Here is an 18,877-nt window from a genome sequence, read left to right on the forward strand (position 1 = left end):
CCAACAGAGTAGAGTGTCAGAATGCTGAAGGGTTTCCTTCCTGGTATGCACTCAACAACAAAAATAGGCTGTTGAGTAGACATGTCTAGTACGATGATTCTGCACCTCTGCTAGACTTCATAATTGTAACCAAATACTAGCCAAGACTTAGTTCAAGGTAAAATGCTTCAGTACAGCGATGCCCAGAACAACATTTTACATATCTTTGCAAGTGTGGAAAAATAAGCACAAGCGAAATTCTACCTTATTTATAATTTCTTGATTGCTCAGATCTTTTGGCTCCTCTGGAATTGTCACAAGGAACTTAGAGACATCTACAACCTCAAAATGAGTGGGAAGTTGTCCAATGGATGGCACAAATGTGAAGGTCAGTGGTTTGGCTTCAGAATCTTGAGACGTGACCTGCAAAACACATAATTAATTCAATATTATTGTCTACATTTGTCTAAATTATTTCGATCAAAGCTGAAATAACATATACTGCTCTTGTGAGTTACTTCGCCAATATATCATACTATATATTCTATATTCTAATATTCTAATAGACTATATAGTCTATTATTAACTATACTTGTCAGTAGATTATTCATCAATCAATGCATTTGAGATATTTTTTTCATGAACAAAGTATTGCCTTGATTATATCCATCAGCATCCTATACATTCTCATGGTGTAGCACAGAAGACAGAAGAATTGTTCAATAATTTGCTATTATTTGCATTTTTCATACCAGAAACAGAAAACCATATTCAATTCACTTTAAGGCTGCTTTGTGTAATTCCATTTTAGCCGAATGAAAATAAATATGCCTCTGTATCTGGGCATCATATAGCCCCTAGAGTATTTGCTTAACAGCTTAGAACAAATTGGAAAAGCCTTTATTAAAACAAGAAGAAAAAAAACCAACCACATTTTCATGCTAATTCTGAGCAACATGTGGGATGAATTCTGCTTCAAGGGAAGCATTTCTCCAATATTCTATATGTCACTTGGCCACATACATTGAGTAATTGCTTATCATTCTTCTCATCTCTTCCTCCTCATACTACATTCTCACTAAGACCCTGTACATAGGGCCTGAATGCACTGAAAGGGAAGGTGATTTCATCCAAATGTTCGATTTTATCACAGTGCTTCCCAGCCATTTCTATCCCCTCTACTGGAGAGACTGAACAGGAAAAGAAGTCCAGGCAGTGAGGAAACAATTATTTTCTTTGCCAGCTATTAGGCAGTAGAACTGCAAAGGTTTCACAAGGAAAACACAGGGAAATACAACACAGCTCCAATTACTAAATTAGACTCGGTGATTTTCCCACTACTTGTTGGTGTAGAAAATCTCTCTGATTCAAAACTATGGAATTACAGATTGTTTTTTGTCTTGTTTTAACTTCTGATTCAAAGCCTATGGAAGTTAATTGCTTTTTCAAGGATCTGTAATAGGAAGAGTCTTGAACTATACTGAGTCATACAGGAAAGAAAAAAAAAAGAAGCCTATTTCTTTGACAGTTTTTTTTTTACTTGTTTGTTTAAAATGAAACAAATTTGTGAGCTATGGCTCTCATTATGCTGCCTTGCAATTTGCGTCTATAAGTAAATAGCAATTATGGAACACAGTGGAATTATGGAATGCATTCACATGAGCGAGTCTTGTGGATGGAACATTAAAAATGATAAATACAGATTTCCTTTTTTTGTTTGTTTAAATTAAGCAAAATTTTGTTATTGTCTCTGACAGCTATCTCCTGGAGGACTCATGCAAAACAAAGACGGGTTATTTATACCAATTACCATTTTTTGTACAATTAGAAGAACTCAGTTCTCTGAGCAACTTCCAGAACAAATTTTTATGTACTTACCCTTAATTCAGAAAGAATAAGGTGCTTTGATGCTTGAAAGTGAAAATCTGAATAAAAGGCAGTCATCGTACTTCTGAAATTGGGTTTTATATTCACTCATGACAGTAAGTCACGTTACACTTAGAGGTGTGCACAGGGACAGGATGGTCTCCTACTTTCCTCCTCCTCCACACAAGTGGTCAAGGAGCATCTAAATTAGTAGCAGAAGGGCAACCCCTAAATGCTCCTCCACAGCACCTGAAACTCTAGATATTATTTTACACAAGAGAGAAACGATATAGCTCTTTCTTTCTCTCAGTAGCTAAGGTATGCTCTTCACAAACCAGTGAAAAAATTTTAAATAGGAATATTTGGCACATCAAATGCCTAGTCCTTGCTCCCAGTACAAGTCAGAGAATATATCAATACTCAAGAACATCCTCTCACTAGCAGGAGCTGGTCCCCATAATGCAGCCAAGGAACGGAGCCTTTACACGACCACCCACAGGTGCTTTTCAAGAAGCAGGATTACCTGCACAAGGGCAGTAATACAAATCATATTAGTATTAGTGGTTTCACTACAGCTGACACTATCCATCACAGTCTTATGCAGCATGTGGGTCTTCACTGAAATTAGCTAGAGATGGCCTTATGCTTTCCTGCACATATGTAGCTGTCCTTTCATATTCCATCTCTGGTTAGGAAATGCAGGTAGCCAGTCTATCTACTTCACCTCTCTACCTCACCTTCTTGTCATGCTTGTTTGATGCTTAACATCAGTTGTTTTGTATATGTGAAGATTCCTGATGGAGAATAATACTTATCAGCACAAAATATTCCTTATAAAGGAAGAAGGAAGAGAAAAAGTAGAACATTTGGATATAGCAAGTCCCACATACACACACACACACACACACACACAAAAAAAAAAAAAAAAAAAAAAAAAATTGCAATCATGAGGATACGTGAACAAAAAGCCAAGTTATAGGGACTCTTCTCTCTGGAGAAGGCTGTGGGCTGACCTCATTGCAGCCTTCCAGTACCTAAAGGGAGCCTATAAACAGGAGGGGAATCGATTCTTCACTGGGCTAGATAATGGCAGGACAAGGGGAAATGGTTTTAAGTTGAAGGAGGGAAGATTTAGGTTGGATATATCAGGGGGAAGTTCTTTACAGAGAGAGTGGTGAGGTGCTGGAACAGGCTGCCCAGAGAGGCTGTGGATGCCCCGTCCCTGGAGGTGTTCAAGGCCAAGTTGGATGGGGCCCTGGGCAGCCTGGTCTAGTACTAGATATGGAGGTTGATGGCACTGCATGCAGCAGTGATATTGGAGCTTATGATCCTTGAGGGCTCCCCCCAACCCAAGCCATTCTATGATTCTATGACCCTGACCATTGCATAGTAATAGAAAGATCTTGCCAACACCTCTCCAGAATTCAAAGAGTCTAGTTCAATTTGTGTCTCATCCTGCCCTTCCAGTTGTGTTGTTTTGGTGGAAAAATTAAAGAATACATGAAGAAAGCCTCACTTTGGCATAAACATATCATGAAACCAATCATCGAAATTGTTTGCAAGCTAAAACTTTAGGCCTTTCAGTACCTAAAGGGAGCCTACAAAGAGGAGGGGAATCAACTCTTTGAAAGGGTGAGTGACAGCAGGACAAGGGGAAATGGTTTTAAGCTGCGGGAAGGGAGATATAGGTTGGATGTCAGGGGGAAATTCTTTACGGAGAGAGTGGTGAGGTGCTGGCACAGCTGCCCAGGGAGGTTGTGGATGCCCCGTCCCTGGAGGTGTTCAAGCCCACGTTGGATGGGGCCCTGGGCAGCCTGGTCTAGTATTAAATGTGGAGGTTGGTGGCCCTGCATGTGGCAGGGGGGTTGGAGATTCATGATCCTTGAGGTCCCTTCCAACCCTGGCAATTCTGTGATTCTGTGATTGGAAACATATAAATTCAAATGTGCAAGCTAGATTTTTTCAACTGAAAGAAGCCATTTAAGCTTGGTAGTATTTATATTCCCTTAATATATTTTCTTTTCCCTGGTCACTAGAAAGTATGAACAAAAATAGAATTACTGCATTTCAGAAGTTTTAAGCTTCCAGAATGTGGCAGCATGCAGGAATCCTCTGAGTATCACCCACAGTGAATGCTCCTAGCAGGTAAAACTGATCAGGTAATTTAAGTTGTATCACAGAAACCTTGACAGTAATTAAATATCACAGTACAGGCCAGAAAACCCATTTTTTCCCATGGGGAAAATAAAAGAGAAAAAATTATTCTTTAAAAATATATTTTAAGCCTGTAATTTTGATCTTGCTGATTTCAAAACCAGATAAAATACTTATACACTCAAAATTTTAATACTTTTTAAATTCGTAATTCTGCAAACTAAAACAATGAGAGAGAGAGAGAGTTTCTCCATTCTTTTTTTTTTCTAAGTTTTCAATAGCTTTCAGCCCTACAGCCTTTATTTTTTATTTCTATTTCTTACAGAAAAAGAAGGAAAAGTAAAAATGGGACAATGTGAAGCAAAAGGAATTCTTACAAGATATTGTGCTGATTTTTTTCCAGATGGGGAAAGAATTTTGCACCTTTATCATATATTCATTTAATTTACTGTATCTCTCAGGTTGATCTATCTTTGATGTACTGAAGGAAATGAACAGGGTGGACTTACAACACTAACTTACATCTGTTGATAGCAACTCCAGAATTCAAGTGTAAATAATTGTGAAATAAAATTAAAAAATATATTTATGAAATCTTCTTGTAGATTGTTGTCCTTTCTTCTGATCCGGTAACAACACCAAAAGAAATTCCATACATTCCCTGCTACTGTAACTGTCTTGAACCAGTACAGTTATGGTGTCACATGCAACATCTATGCAAGTTAATACCAATGAATTCTCATTTATATTACATAATCAACTTTGGGCAATGTCATAATTGCTTGGGTTTAAAGTATGCTTTTACGTAACTTACTTCTTTGAAAAGCATAAATTACATTCTCATATAAATAATCTTTGAATATCCATTAGGGGGGCTATAGGCAGCTGCACTGTATGCTCCCAAGTAGTTTTAAAAGGAGAAAATTATTTTAGATGGCTTTCATGACTTCATATGTCATCATTCTACAAGCAGGTTTGTTGCATAATTAATATCAATTTACAAATGGCCTGGGGTAGTAAATTAAATTATATTAATTATTGTTTTCATTACCACAGCATCTGTAATCCTTACTCGTAGAACATATTTTTATTGTCTTGGGTACTTTATGAAGACAAATAAATGCTTCAATTTAATTTCTCTCATACTCTATATGCATTCAGCACACTGCCTGTTTTGTAATTTAAATTGAGGTCCCATTGTCAGTGATTGCTTGCCAGGATTTCCTTCTGGAATACAGATTGCTAAAGTGAAATGGAATATGCTGGATCACATTACCACTTCTTCCACCAATTTCTTAATGTAAGTCATCCCACTAAGAAAAGGACACCCTGAGAAAACCTCACTGTTGAAATATTAAGTACTTTCTATTGAGGGTGCTTATGTGTTTGAAGGACAGAAAACATATGTATAAATAATAGCAAATAAACAACAAATGTGTGCAGTGTGACATAGAAACGTGTTGACCGACATGCTGCTTTGGTCAGAGCACAGATACACATGCCTCAAATTCCTGCTAAATATAGCTCTCTCACACAGGGCACAGCTAAAGCCTTGAGCCCAGCTTGGAGAGGGGCCACCCAAAAGCACAGCTTGTTTTATGTAACCCCTGCTTAGACCATTTTCTATGTTCAGACTGAAGTTTGACAGCAGAACACATATTGTCTTGTACTAAAGACCAAGAATAAGGCCAGGCTGCAATGAATGAAATGACTGCTTAATGAGATGTAAGAAACTTCAGCAAATTTCCATATCTCGACTTACAGCTGCTATCACAGTAACCCAGTAGAGATGAGCTGATTACTGAGTAATATGAGCTGGTGCTTATCTGAAACCTTTTACAAACAGCAGCAGATGATCAACCGAACACCAGCTTCCTATCTGTGAAACTTCAGAGGAAAAGCTAAATCCAGTCCAAAAGTCCAGGGTGAAATTTCAGACCTGCTGAAGTTTGTGCCAGAATTCCCACTGACAGCTGTGTCTGGGAAGTTCCCCACTCCATACACTGGCCCTGTTACATGTTCATTGTATCACCTTGAACAAAGCACTTTGCTTCTTTCAATAGAGCAGCACGCACTAATACTCACGTGCAGATGAATATCTTTTGGAAATTAATGTCTGTAAAGCACTAGAAAGAGCAAATGACTAATAGAATAAAATCGTCATCTATTATTCAAAATGCAAGAGTTCATTCAGCTGAAATGTTTCTTTTCCGTAATAATTCTAATTAGCCCTTCAGCCTGACAGACTTTATACAACTATAATTACATTTTCATACTGGTCTACACAGATGCAGCTGGGCAAAGTGAAAAGTAAGTAAAGATAACCTTTAATTTTCTCCACTGCAAAGGGGGACTAATGTCACTTGCCTGTTACATGTAATTGATTTAATTAAATGCAGTTTGACTAAACACTCACAAAACATTGGCTCCTGAGGCAACCTGAATCTGCAAGTTATATTTCAGGTAGCATGGGCATCCTGAAAGGCCTTACTTGCTCCAATCTCCTAAAACTGCTTAGAAGCAACATCTTCCAAGCTAAAAACACCTCTGTTGTATCACCTCAAAATAATGTAGTCCCTCACTTATACACAAACCTGCAGGAAGGCAGGCAGGCAAGCACAAACCCAGCTCACATCCAGTTACCTCCTCAGCATGTTCTCACTGTTCCCTTCTGTCTGTCCTGCATTTGTTTCAGTGCATAGATCAGTCAGAAAGGACCCATGCATGTCTCATTTTGCACAGATTTTTTACAGTGTGGCCAGACTTGCCATCTGGTCTTGCACAGAAGGCATTCAAGGACTGACAAAAGTAGACAGAAGTAGTTTAAAAGCTGATTGTAAAAGAAAATTTTAAAAACCTAGTGCTGTCTAGCCCACACATACATACACAGCCTATTAAATACCTTTGCAGTCAAAACACTCATGGAGACACAGCCCAAAGAGGCTGTGGATGACCCATCCCTGCAGGTATTCAAAGCCAGGTTGGATGGGGTCTTGAGCAGGTGGATCTAGTGCTTGATCTGGTGGTCAGCAACCCTGCCTGCAATGGAGGGGTTGAAACTAGATGATTTTTGAGGTTCCTTCCAACCTGAGCCATTCCAATAATTATGTGATAATTTCTATTACATAAACCGCACCTAAAAAGTGTAATTTTCAAATCAAGCATTGGGAATAGAAAAAAATCCCTGTTTATATCTGAGCTAAGTGATTGGTCTTGGTTGATGATGCTAACAATGCACTTCTGTTCCACAGTAGCGTGCATCAGCCACTTGCTCTTCATTTTCTAGAAATGTCTGAGTAGCTGATGGTTGGGGGAATTTCAGCCTTAATTATCTTTGCCTACAAATGCAGTGAGGTTTCCCCACCATCCCAGTCCATCTTACTGTCACCAGCACAGGAGAATCCAGCCCAGAGGAGCCACTTGGTGCTGCCAACACAGCTGTCCTTACAAATACTTGCTGCAGAGCAACTTTGTTAACAAATCAGCAATGTTATCTTAAGAAATGTATTTTGAAAGCACGTGGTTCCCGCTATCACATCAGTGTCCGTGTAGATCCCTGCAAGTCTTCTAATGGACCGTTATCTTTGTAATCTTTGTATGATGAACTATTCAGTGATTCCAAAAAAAAAGAATGTATCTATGCTAATAAAACAGGTGTTATGTTACCAGAAAATCATAGCTTGAAGGCTATTGAAGAAAAATGGGATTTTAGTACAGATCTCCAAAAGTACAAGCACGAGGTAATAGCAGAAGTCTTGAAAGTGTGAGTACAGGATAAGGGCCCGAGGGCTACAAGCACAAACTATTAGTAATAAATCATTGCTCACTACAGGAATGCAACCTTCTGTTTTGGTATTAAGGATAAAAAGGAAACAGAACCAGAACCCAGTGTATGTAAAACATATTGGACGTGGTAAAGTTTGTATATAACAGAATTTGCTGGCCAACGGAGGAAAATAAATGACCTCTTAGAAAACATATCAAAATAACTCAAAGTGTGCTAAAAGCACAGAAGAAGGCAATGTCACTGTTAACATCGTGCACTTCTCTTTAAACAACTGGATACCCAGACAGGAAAAACAAAAGGGATAGAAATACAAAAATTGGTGTAGGTCCATTTTAACTTCATTGGGAATGATCCATAGTAATCAGATCATTTGAAATTTAATTGTAGTTATCATTGTAACCGGACTAGTAACTGTCATGAAAGCTCTGGGTGTTTGTGAACTTGTGTGTGTTTGTGTGAATGGAATGATGAGGAAGCATTAGCAGAAAAGATTAAACTGAGAAGATAGTAGACATGAAAGGTATTGCATGAAAGTCCTTCTCAAAATAATAGGTGTGAGGATTAGAGGTTGTTGTTGTGGATGAATGAGAATTGAAACATTCAGAATACAGTCATCTCAGCCTGACCAAGGTCACCAGCACATTCTTGTCACATCAATAATGGACAGCCTGGGTCACTTTGACCATATCCCAGAAGGTTATGTCTGCTAGGTGGATAAAGACAGAAGGATTACATGTACAGGATAAGAAAGAAGGAGTCCTAGGAGTAACCTTATGACCCCACCTAGGAGAAGCCCATGGCAAAGCAGTACAACCTCACACTTCTGCAAAAGGGTTACCATCCCAGCTGTGTCTCTGGCTGGATAGCCTTGAATTACTGTGGGAGCATGGCAGAGGCCTTCCTGAGTGGGTAAATGCATCCTATGAATAGCCATCTGCTGTTAATAAGAACAGCTTCATATTATTAGTGATAATGGATAGGCTTATAAAATGTGTTCTGATAAACATTGCCTGGGATGAGTACCTCCTTAAACTCAACTCTCTGTCATGCAAAAATGAATTAACTCTATGATTAGACTGCTAATACTGCAATTAGATTACCTACAAACTCTTACATCTTTACGTCTTTTACCAGACCCTGGAGGCTTGGCAGTAATTTGGGCACAACAGATGAGACTGAGCATTTCCCACCTGTGCAATGTTTCTTTTCATTCCAGAGGATCTGCTTTCCTGCTTTGTTTAGGACAACTGAAAGACTGCTACTCCCTCATTTTAGTAGCTGAATTTTGCAGGTGTTCATTAAATGGCTCCAGGTTAGAAGCTGTCTGTGAAGCCCCCCTGGACTCTGATGAAGATGTGCTAGATGAAAATCTCAGTGCTTTACTCCCAACCTCTTTTAGTAAGACCACTTTAGCAGGATACACCACAGAACTGGCAGTCTCACTGACTTCTCCAGTTATTGTTCTATACAAGACACTTCAACACAAAATCTTAACACTAATAATCATCCAATTCTGAATGCAAGAAATGAACAACTAGGGCCCACCAGACTGTAATCACCTGGTACTGTGGCATTTATCCTAAAAATTTCTCCTCAGATCTGAAGGACTATAGCTTTGGACTCAAACTCATTCTCACTTCAAGTAATTTTAGCAAAGCAAACTGCCTCTTTCCAGGAGATGACACAGGACAGCTTCAGGCATCAGGAAGTCAGTCTCTACTCAGAGACTTCAGCTGCTTGTGGGAGGTTTGGAAATGCCCATTCTCTCTGCCTGAAATCAACAGCTCCTGTCATGCTCTGCCACCCCAAATACAAACAGCCAGCTCTACCTGGATGTTTTCATCCCTCAGAATTTCCTTTTCCTTTTTTCCCTCCCTTATTACTTCTGTCTGACTTCAGATCTACAGCAGTAATAGTATGTCTAATTTTTGATAGATGTTTTTAGATTTGTTTAAAAAAAATCATTATTGAAAAATGTTAAAAGTAAGGGTTTTGTTGTGTTCAGTTTTTGTTTTTGTTTTTGTTTTTGTTTTTGTTTTGAAAGTTAAAGCATTTTGGCCCAGTTAAGTTTAATTAAAAGATATCTTTAAATGGAAAGATAATTGATCTGATACGGGAAAAGAAAAAGTTTGATATTATTTGCTCCTGGCAGCAGAGATTCTATCAAGTTGTCTCCCATGTTCATACTCTGCCATTATTAAAAAACTTTCATTTCCATTTCTTTTAAATCTCTGAAGCATGACATTTTCAATAGATACCTTCCTTTCCAAACCACTACATCTTGTGTCTGAGCATTTATCTTGCTAAGGAGCTATATTTTGGAGCAGGAATCCAAAGGGTATGATGAAACACACAGAGCTGTACAGCTTAGATTTTCAAAGCAATGCATCTGGCACCCATATCAATGACAGAGAATAGCACAGCTTTCACATTTTAAAGTTATCTCTGTGATTGATCATGACATACTCTTAAATATGATTTTCAAGATCCGTAAAGCCATCTGGCACCTGGATTTGTCATTTTTTTGATCAATCAGAAAAAAAAAGTATCAAAAAAAAAGGTATGAAAGAGAGAAAAATAGAAAGATGCTTTCATAGACTTCATAAAGTGCAAATTTAAACCTTAGTCTTTATTCACTCTTTTATGACTGGAATGAAGATTTACAGTTTAACTGCTGCCATTCCAGCAGGAAGCAGTGAAAGTCTTATACTACCAGCTAGCCCAAATACCTCATCTCCTTTCCAAAAGGAACAGAACTGCATCATAGAATCTAGTCCAACCATAAACCCATCACCACCATGCCTACTAACCATGTCCCTCAGTGCCACATCAACACATTTCTTGAACACCTCCAAGCGCAGTGACTGCACCACTTCGCAGGGCAGCCTGTTCAATGCACTACTCTTTCTGAGAAGAAATTTTTTCAAATACCCAACCTCAACCTCCTCTGGTGCTATTTGAGGCCACAGCATATTTTTAAAAACTTCAGACACTAAATTTTCAGCTTTTTAAGCAATCATAGGGTAGAAGAAGCTGTCATTTTGATCATTAATAAGTAGATTGTTTCATCATATATAATCAGCTATAGATTTTCTGTCAGAGGTTCTACTACCTTCTCGGTCATCTGTGCAAGGGATTTAACAAATAATCAACATGAGCCCTTCTACAAGCATTCTTACCTGCCCTTCACCAATAAAACTCAGTGGGATGATAGTTTGAATGTCTCTTTACCCAGTCTGCTGTCCAAGGAATATAGAGCACAGTTCAGAGAAAAATAAAAACTGAACTTCAAAAAGCAGTGAAGAAATGTGTGTGTTAAAGCTGATTTTCCTCTCCTCAGCAGAAATTTTCAGAGGTTCTTTTAACAAGCTATTTTCTGAGTAGGTCTGTGTGGGCCCAGAAGAATGCTGTCTACAAAGAGTGATTATTCAGGCACTCAGCTACTAACATGTAAGAAGGTAAAGCTGAATAGCTGTTTGCTCCTTCCACACACTCACAAGAGGAGAGGATGGTATACTTAGGATCTTGTTTTATTTTCTGTGCTTATCTTTAAAAAGCAGCTGTCTTTAAATATTATTTAACTTCAGCTTTCCCAGATGTCAAGAATGTCACGCTTAAGAATATCAAGGTCATTTTGATCTGACAGTATTTGGAAGAATAGCTACATTTATTCCAATTCTTTTTTTTTTTTTTTTCCTAACAAAAGAGCTTGTGTAAAGAGCTGTCATTTTACAAACTTGACTTTGTCTCATCAAGAAAAAATATTTTGAGCTTTGCACACTGTATAATCACTGAGCTGAATAGTCATGCACCATTCTTCAGATATTTTTGAGTGTAGGAAAAAGAATGGGAGTATATTTTCCAAAGTTGACTGTACATTTTGTACCAAGAACAAGTTTAATTACTTTAGCCAAGAAATTAGGCAGTTTGCAAACTGATTTTTATGCTCTGCTCTGCCTTGGGCTTCTTCAGCAGCCCTGTTCAAGGTCTTTCACTATGTCTATTCTAAACAACAATCCATAGCTAACCAGAGCTTCAGTCTTTACTGTGTGTTCACAGATTAACTACATCCACTCGGCATTGTTCTAATCTTTTGTGAGAACAGCATACTATTTAGCACATTACTTAACACATTAATTTAGAAGAACTTTCACTTCTTCCTTTTTGTCACCTGAATATATATGTCATCTATCAAAGTTCCTACTTGAGTCCAGTCAAGAAGTTCTTCATAACTAGGAAAATAATCCCTTTCAGATTGCTATCATTACCCTAAAGTCAAGTTCTCATTTTGCCCTGCAAGTCATATTTCTGTCAGAACAGAAATACAAATTATGCTGTTTACTTTCATAATCAGGTTTTCCTTCTGGCTAGCCTTATGTTCTCAGTCTTACATCTCAGTGTCCATTAACACATCTGGGCAATGATATTTTTCTTCCTCCATCTATTTGTTCTTATAAGTCACCTGGATTTCTCTCAATCATTGTTCTCTCCACTTTCAGTTTGCAAACTATCTATAACACTTCTAGAGTTCACAGCATCTCAAGTAGACCTCGGGAAAAGCAAGAAAACACTGTGTATCCATGTGTTGGGCTTCTTGACCAAGTACACTACTAATACCAGGCTTCTAAACAAGAGTCTCCCAGCTTTGAGTAAAACCTTGTCAATGTTATCTTCTGAAGTATTCTTTAGACTTTATGTGCAAATAACATTATCTCTATAAATACCACAGTCAAAAGGATCATTGCATCATAAAAAGGGAAGGTGATTTAATTTTAGTGAACTTAAGTTTACATATTGTCTTTTACTTCCAAGTGATATTTTCTTCAGAAGCTTACAGTATAAGAATACAGGTGATGACATAATGGAAAATGTTTTTAATCCAGTAACAAAGAATACGGATTCATTACATGATTCCTATAAGTTTGTTTTTTCACACTGCATTTTCACTCTAACTATTCGAAGGAAGGCATAAATGTAATAATCACCTCTTCAGATTAAAGAAACAATTGAATTATTTTATTGCCAGAACTGCATTTTGGGAGATTTCATAAAGATTTTAATCATTTTAAAACTTATCAAAGCCACTGTAATAACCAGTAGTAAAGTACTATCTTGGTACTGTCAAGGCTTACTCTAGAAGCAATTCAGGGAGTTTCATGAAGATCCTTAAACTACTCTCATCACTAGGGAAAACCGGCTGCCTTCAAGCTGTGCATTAAGTGACATAACTAATATGGGATGCATTCCTTCTCTCCTCTTGTCCAGGAGCTTAGCATTTTGATATTTAGCCGTACTGTGAATTTGTGGTTACCTTGTTCTATATTTTTATACAAGCTAAAGGTGAAGATACATGCCTTGAGCTTCTAACTATAAATATTGTATTCTAAAATTCTACAGCTTTTCAAAGAGATTTCTGTTCCTTTTACCTTAGCAGAAGCTGAGCCTGCAGTCTCCTAAAAGTAGATGCAGGAAGAATGTTGCTTGCTTATTGCTGTGTACTAAAATGTTAGAATTGAGAAGACCATCAGATTAAATTGTTCAGGGATTTTTTCTTCACTGTGGACAATTCTTTACTGAGAACTACTTGCAATAAGTCAAATTTTATCTGAGAATCCAATGAAAATGGATTTCATTTCTCAGTGTGGTCTTAGCTTTGGAAATGAAAGAAATATATCTTGAATGCCAACTGAACATTGTTTCTATCGTTACCAGAAATAGAGAAATACCATTTATCAGCATGCTCACAATTACATCTACATTATTTCAGTAAGAGTTTCAGTGAAGAGATTAAATGAAGATATTCAATGAATGAACAAGCAACAGGCTCAACTGAAAAATGTTATATATGTATAATCTGTTACCAGCAAAGATTACTTTCTATTTTTCATCCATGTCCTGAAATCTCATGTTATCATTCTTTATCCCTGAGCATAGAAATCCTGCAAGCAATAATAAGAAATCACAAGTATTTCTAACATTTTGACATCTGTATGCACAAAGCAACATGTAGCCTGATAGCTTCATAATCAATGGCTTGTGAACATCTTCAGAAGCATATCCAGGCTCACACTAAAATATGAAAAGTTTTAAAAGTTTAACACTGTAAGTCGAACTGCAACCCTTGTAATTTTATTTATGCATGCTTTGTACTAAAGCTTCAGGGTATTTTAAAATAATATCAAACTGTTTTTTAAGAGAAGAGTGTCAGTGTACAATTTCCGTCAAATTCTGTCTCTGCCTTTTTCATAGTAGCAGATTTTATATTCCTTCTCATTAAGTCTGTTTCCTTGGGAAAAAAATAAATAAAGATAAAACGGTGACTAAGAGTTCAGTCAGTTCAGTCTTGCAAACATTGTCCAGGTGAGGTTTTGATTGCAGCAGAAGCTGCAAGTCAAGGGGAAAGCTCAGCCACTCCAGAAAAACAGACGGTGGAAGTGTCTGCAGGATCAGTCCTCTTTTCTGAAATGCCCTTTCTATAACTTCTAAAAGAAATGTATCAACAGATGTAGTTTATCAAAAAGACAGCAACGTCATGTGGTACATGCCTTACAGCTCCAGTCTCTGATTTTGCATCTGTCCTGTCTGTTCAGTCTTGTTTGTTAACTAGCCAGAAGTTGGCACTGAAAAAGTAGTTGGAAAGCTAAGGAAATGAAACTAGTTATTTTTGGAAGTGACTCAGAAGCTCTCTTCTACCATGTACTTATTTTTACTCTGCTTTCCAGTAAAGATCCATGTAGGAAATTACCAGATATAGTAGTAGTTGTTAACTTTCTTTCATTTAAAAGTTTATGCCTTTAACTTCAGCAGAAGAAACTAAACACTATGTTTGTTGCAGCTGAATCTATATTGCCGTTGTACATAGGAAATATTATCTGCTTTGCAGTTCTGAAGTGGACCAGGAATTTTTCATTAAAGTATTTGCTTCCACATAACAAACCAGTTTGCTCAAAGTCTTTTAACAGAACATATCTGCTGTTACTCACTTTTTATCTAGAATATTCTTTGAATCCAGGATGGACTAACTTGTGGTAACACCAGGATGGACTGACAGAACTGATTTGAAAATGTCTGTCTTTGAAAATCAAGATGCAAGCATACTTCAAGTTTCCTACAGTGCTAATGCATGCTCCATCTACCAGGTAATTAGTTATTTTCAGCTGTCTCTTTCTCAGATATTTTTCAGCATAAGCTTTGAAAGATGACATCCTCAATTAGCATCTGAAAACAAACTGCCAAAGGCTGAAGCCTGCCTTCAGATAAAGTTTTCTCCTGGCCAGAAATGCCAAACCCAGACACAGGACATTGTAGAGGTGATAAAACATGCCAGGACTGCTGAAAGAAATAAGCTCAAAGATGCTTAAGTTGAGTCTTTGTGTGGAGGAAGCCTATTTGATGAGTGACCAAGAAGCTCCAGGCAAACTTGGGAGATCACTAGTACCTGCCTTTTATCTGAGTGAAGCAAAGACCCATGGCAGCACTGAAGATCACAAACAAGCCAGAAGACTGCAGCTGAAGTGTCTGAACTGAGATGTCATCAGCTCTTATTCTTCTTGCAAAACAAAACAGTTCAGGAAAGCACATGGTTGCAGATAGATTTGAAGCCATTGTGAGGTATCTTTCTTTGGCTAGAGCCTCAAACATTAATCAGAGCACTCAAAATGAGAGGCCTTTGGCATGCTTTCTGTAGAAAGTGTGTGTGTATAACAAAAGAAGGAGAATGCTATGTGGGTGGAGGTGAAGTGTCAAGAATTTGGGATCTGCTTTAGTAAACAGAATATGTACTTGTCCCACTAAAACAAATTAGGTCTTTCTGTAGACTTCTTATAATTACCCAGGAAAAACATAGATTTTGAGTCAGTTTTTATGATGTTTTTGAAATCAAGTATAAATAATATGTACTGTGAAATCTTTGCACCTGCCTACTTGAAAAATATGCTTCATTTCATGAAGATTAATTAATGGCACAGAGCCACAAGAAATACACCTGTTCATATTAAAAGATAAAATTCTAAATGATCGGCTCATTTGAATCCTCACAGCTACCTAAGAAATCAATTCAGAAGCTGCTTTTCTCATCCAAGCTCAGCCTGTCTGCCTCAGAGCATATTCATGTGACTGTGAGTGAGTTTATTTTAAAAAGTTGTTATCTCATAGCTGAGGTACAGATAATGAGCTGGCCAACTAGGGGCTGTTGGGATGCTCAGGCTGGAGGAGTTACAGATCACACACAGCCTGGGCTCTCTGCCATATCCTGGAGAACTCACCGTATTTCTGTGCAACCCCCATGACCATCCATCACTGGCATGATCCAACCCTGTCCTTCTTTCTGTTAGGGTCAATTCCCTTCAGCATGCCCTTATGTGGTATTTGAGGGTGAGTAGTACAGTCTATTCTGTCCTACTAATTCTGCTTTACACAAAGCGTTAGTGCATAACTGAAGCAGAAACTAGAAACTGCTTATCCAAAGTCCTGATTTTCTGTCCTGAACAATAGATACCAAATTCTATCTCTTTTATTCACTCTGGCCCAGTAAGCATTGATGTAAATGACTTGAAATACTTTTATTAGTAAAAACTCCCTCTGTGCTTAAGGTAATAAGGTCTGTAATTCTCCCAAAAATTAAGAGATCTGAGTTCAGTTCCTGGCTTTGTCATGTTCTCATACACTTCTAGCATCAGCTATGAGGCACTGCCTGAGACACAACCTTGGCAAGATGCAACTCTGGCTGATCCAGCACAGAGTTCTTTATAGTCTCATTCTGATATCTAGTTTAGAGGCCTAAATTTGGAAAGAGTCACAGCTGAGAATGCTAAACAAGGCGACCTGTTTTCCCGTGGCCCAGCCTCATACACTTAGCACTTATACAGGCCAGGATTTAGACTCTTTTCTAAAGCTGACTTCTCCGGGACGTTCCCTCAGGCTGCTCCCTACATTCAAAATGGGTTTGCGTTGTTTGAAAGAGGAAAAAGCCTTATATGATGTTGAATCTGATTGCAACATCTTCAATTGGCAATGAAATCAGATGTACAAGAGTATCTCTTAATGCCTCACGCATATCCAATAGCAAAACTAATAAATGCTATGTATGTCTGTCATTAAATAAATGAATAAATAAATTATTGCCTTCTGAAGGAGATACTAAGGGCAATGCTAACCAGTTAACTGAAGCAATATACAGTAATGATATCACTGTCAAGAAATATGTCATAAAGAAGTCAATATGATATCCATGTTAATACATACTAAATTTATTATAACGTCGAATTAAGAATCACAGGTCAATATTTTGAGTAGCTGATGATAAAAGTGACATTGGTAATAACAGTATCACTTACCAAGATGCGTTAATGTCAGTTTGCTTCTGTCACTGCCAACAGCTAAAATGTATAGAGACAATCCACTACATATGTAACCTTCCTCTCTCTGCCAACATCAACCTAGCATGTCAAATTGTTCTAAAAAAAAACACTAATCAACATGCTCCGCTTTAGAAAGTTGATATACTGAAGCTATCTAGGAAGCTGATGAATAAATAACAATAATAAAACCTCAAGCACCATAAGTAAGCAAAGATTATTCCAAATGTAGATATCAGAAAAGACTGACAATGATTGAAGCTGGACATTCTAATCATTTTTAGAATAAAAAAACCCTCAGATTTTAGTACTACAGACACTTAATATGGTAATTGCAATGCATATTTGATTATATATACAAATATTTGATTATATATACAAGACCTTGAAATATTTTTACAGATTTACTTACAGGAAAATTTTTATAAATAGAAGAACTCAAGGAGGAGAGAGATGTTGCATCTTTCATTATCAGTAAATGATACCCAAGAAAGGCCTTTAGTACCAACATTCTAGCCGAACTAATGTTTTTTCAGCCATGATAGCCTTTATAAAATATACAGTCTAGTTTATATAGATAGCCTATATAAAATATATCACTTAAAGAATCAATATGAATTGTTTTTTTCTGTGCCTATGTGCCACCTTCAGGAAAGATAGTCTCTAAGTTTTTCAGCTCGAAAAAGCAATTGGTATCCTATGCTCCATCAGAAAAGGGGTGGCCAGCAAGGACAGGGAGGTGATTGTCCCCTGCTACTCTGCTCTTATGAGGCCCCATCTGGAGTACTGTGTCCAAGTCTGGAGCCCCCAGTACAAGAAAGACAGGGAGCTATTGGAGAGGGTCCAGAGGAGGGCCACGAAGATGATCAGGAGACTGGAGCACCTCCCCTACAAAGACAGGCTGAGGGAGCTGAGCTTGTTCAGCCTGGAGAAAAGAAGGCTGCGGGGTGACCTCACTGCAGCCTTTCAGTACCTAAGGGGTGCCTAAAAACAGGAGGGGAATCAACTCTCTGAAAGGGTAGATAATGGCAGGACAAGGGGAAATGGTTTGAAGTTGAGGGAGGGAAGATTTAGGTTGGATGTCAGGGGGAAGTTCTTTACATAGAGAGTGGTGAGGTGCTGGAACAGGCTGCCCAGAGAGGTTGTGGATGCCCCGTCCCTGGAGGTGTTCAAGGCTAGGTTGGATGGGCCCTGGGCAGCCTGGGCTAGTACTAGATATGGAGGTTGGTGGTCCTGCATGTGGCAGGGGGGTTGGAGATTCATGATCCTTGAGGTCTCTTCCAACCCATCCATTCTGTGATTCTGTGTAAGTCTCTAACAAGTTGGAAGTACTCTGAGGTACTTCATCTCTATTTAAAGAAGCTCCAGTGTACCACAGTGGTGGTATTAGATGCTCATATCATGGTCACAAACCACTGTGTTCATGTGCCATTCGGATGGAAGGGCGCCAACATAGCAATGTAGCTGCTGAAATCAATGAATAAAGCAGGTTGAAAGAGGTGGGGAAGAAATGCTAGAAACACCGGTTTCTCTGTGATTTTTTAAATTTTTGCTATTGTTTTCAGTGAAGAAAGAACTTCACATTTTGTCCAAAATAAGTTCATGAAATGGCTTATGCAAGGCTACGTGGAGATCTATTGTTCTTAGAATCATAGAATCACCAAGGTTGGAAAAAGACCTCCCAGGTCATCTAGTTCAATCACTCACCTACTATTTTCCCACTAAACCATGTCCC

The 18,877-nt window shown here is 38.1% G+C and overlaps 1 protein-coding gene across 1 annotated transcript in view; it reads right to left on the reverse strand.

Annotated features, from left to right (window-relative positions):
• Positions 1-18,877, reverse strand: part of MLIP (muscular LMNA interacting protein) — a 104,888-nt gene that overhangs the window by 61,102 nt on the left and 24,909 nt on the right. The window contains exon 3 of the mRNA XM_090136151.1: positions 244-402. Within this exon, the coding sequence (XP_089992277.1) occupies positions 244-402 (159 nt within the window). The remainder of the gene's footprint in view (positions 1-243; positions 403-18,877) is intronic.

The sequence above is a fragment of the Phasianus colchicus genome, chromosome 2, assembly GCF_987193195.1.
Source record: "Phasianus colchicus chromosome 2, bPhaCol1.hap1.1, whole genome shotgun sequence".
NCBI classification, from domain to species: domain Eukaryota; kingdom Metazoa; phylum Chordata; class Aves; order Galliformes; family Phasianidae; genus Phasianus; species Phasianus colchicus.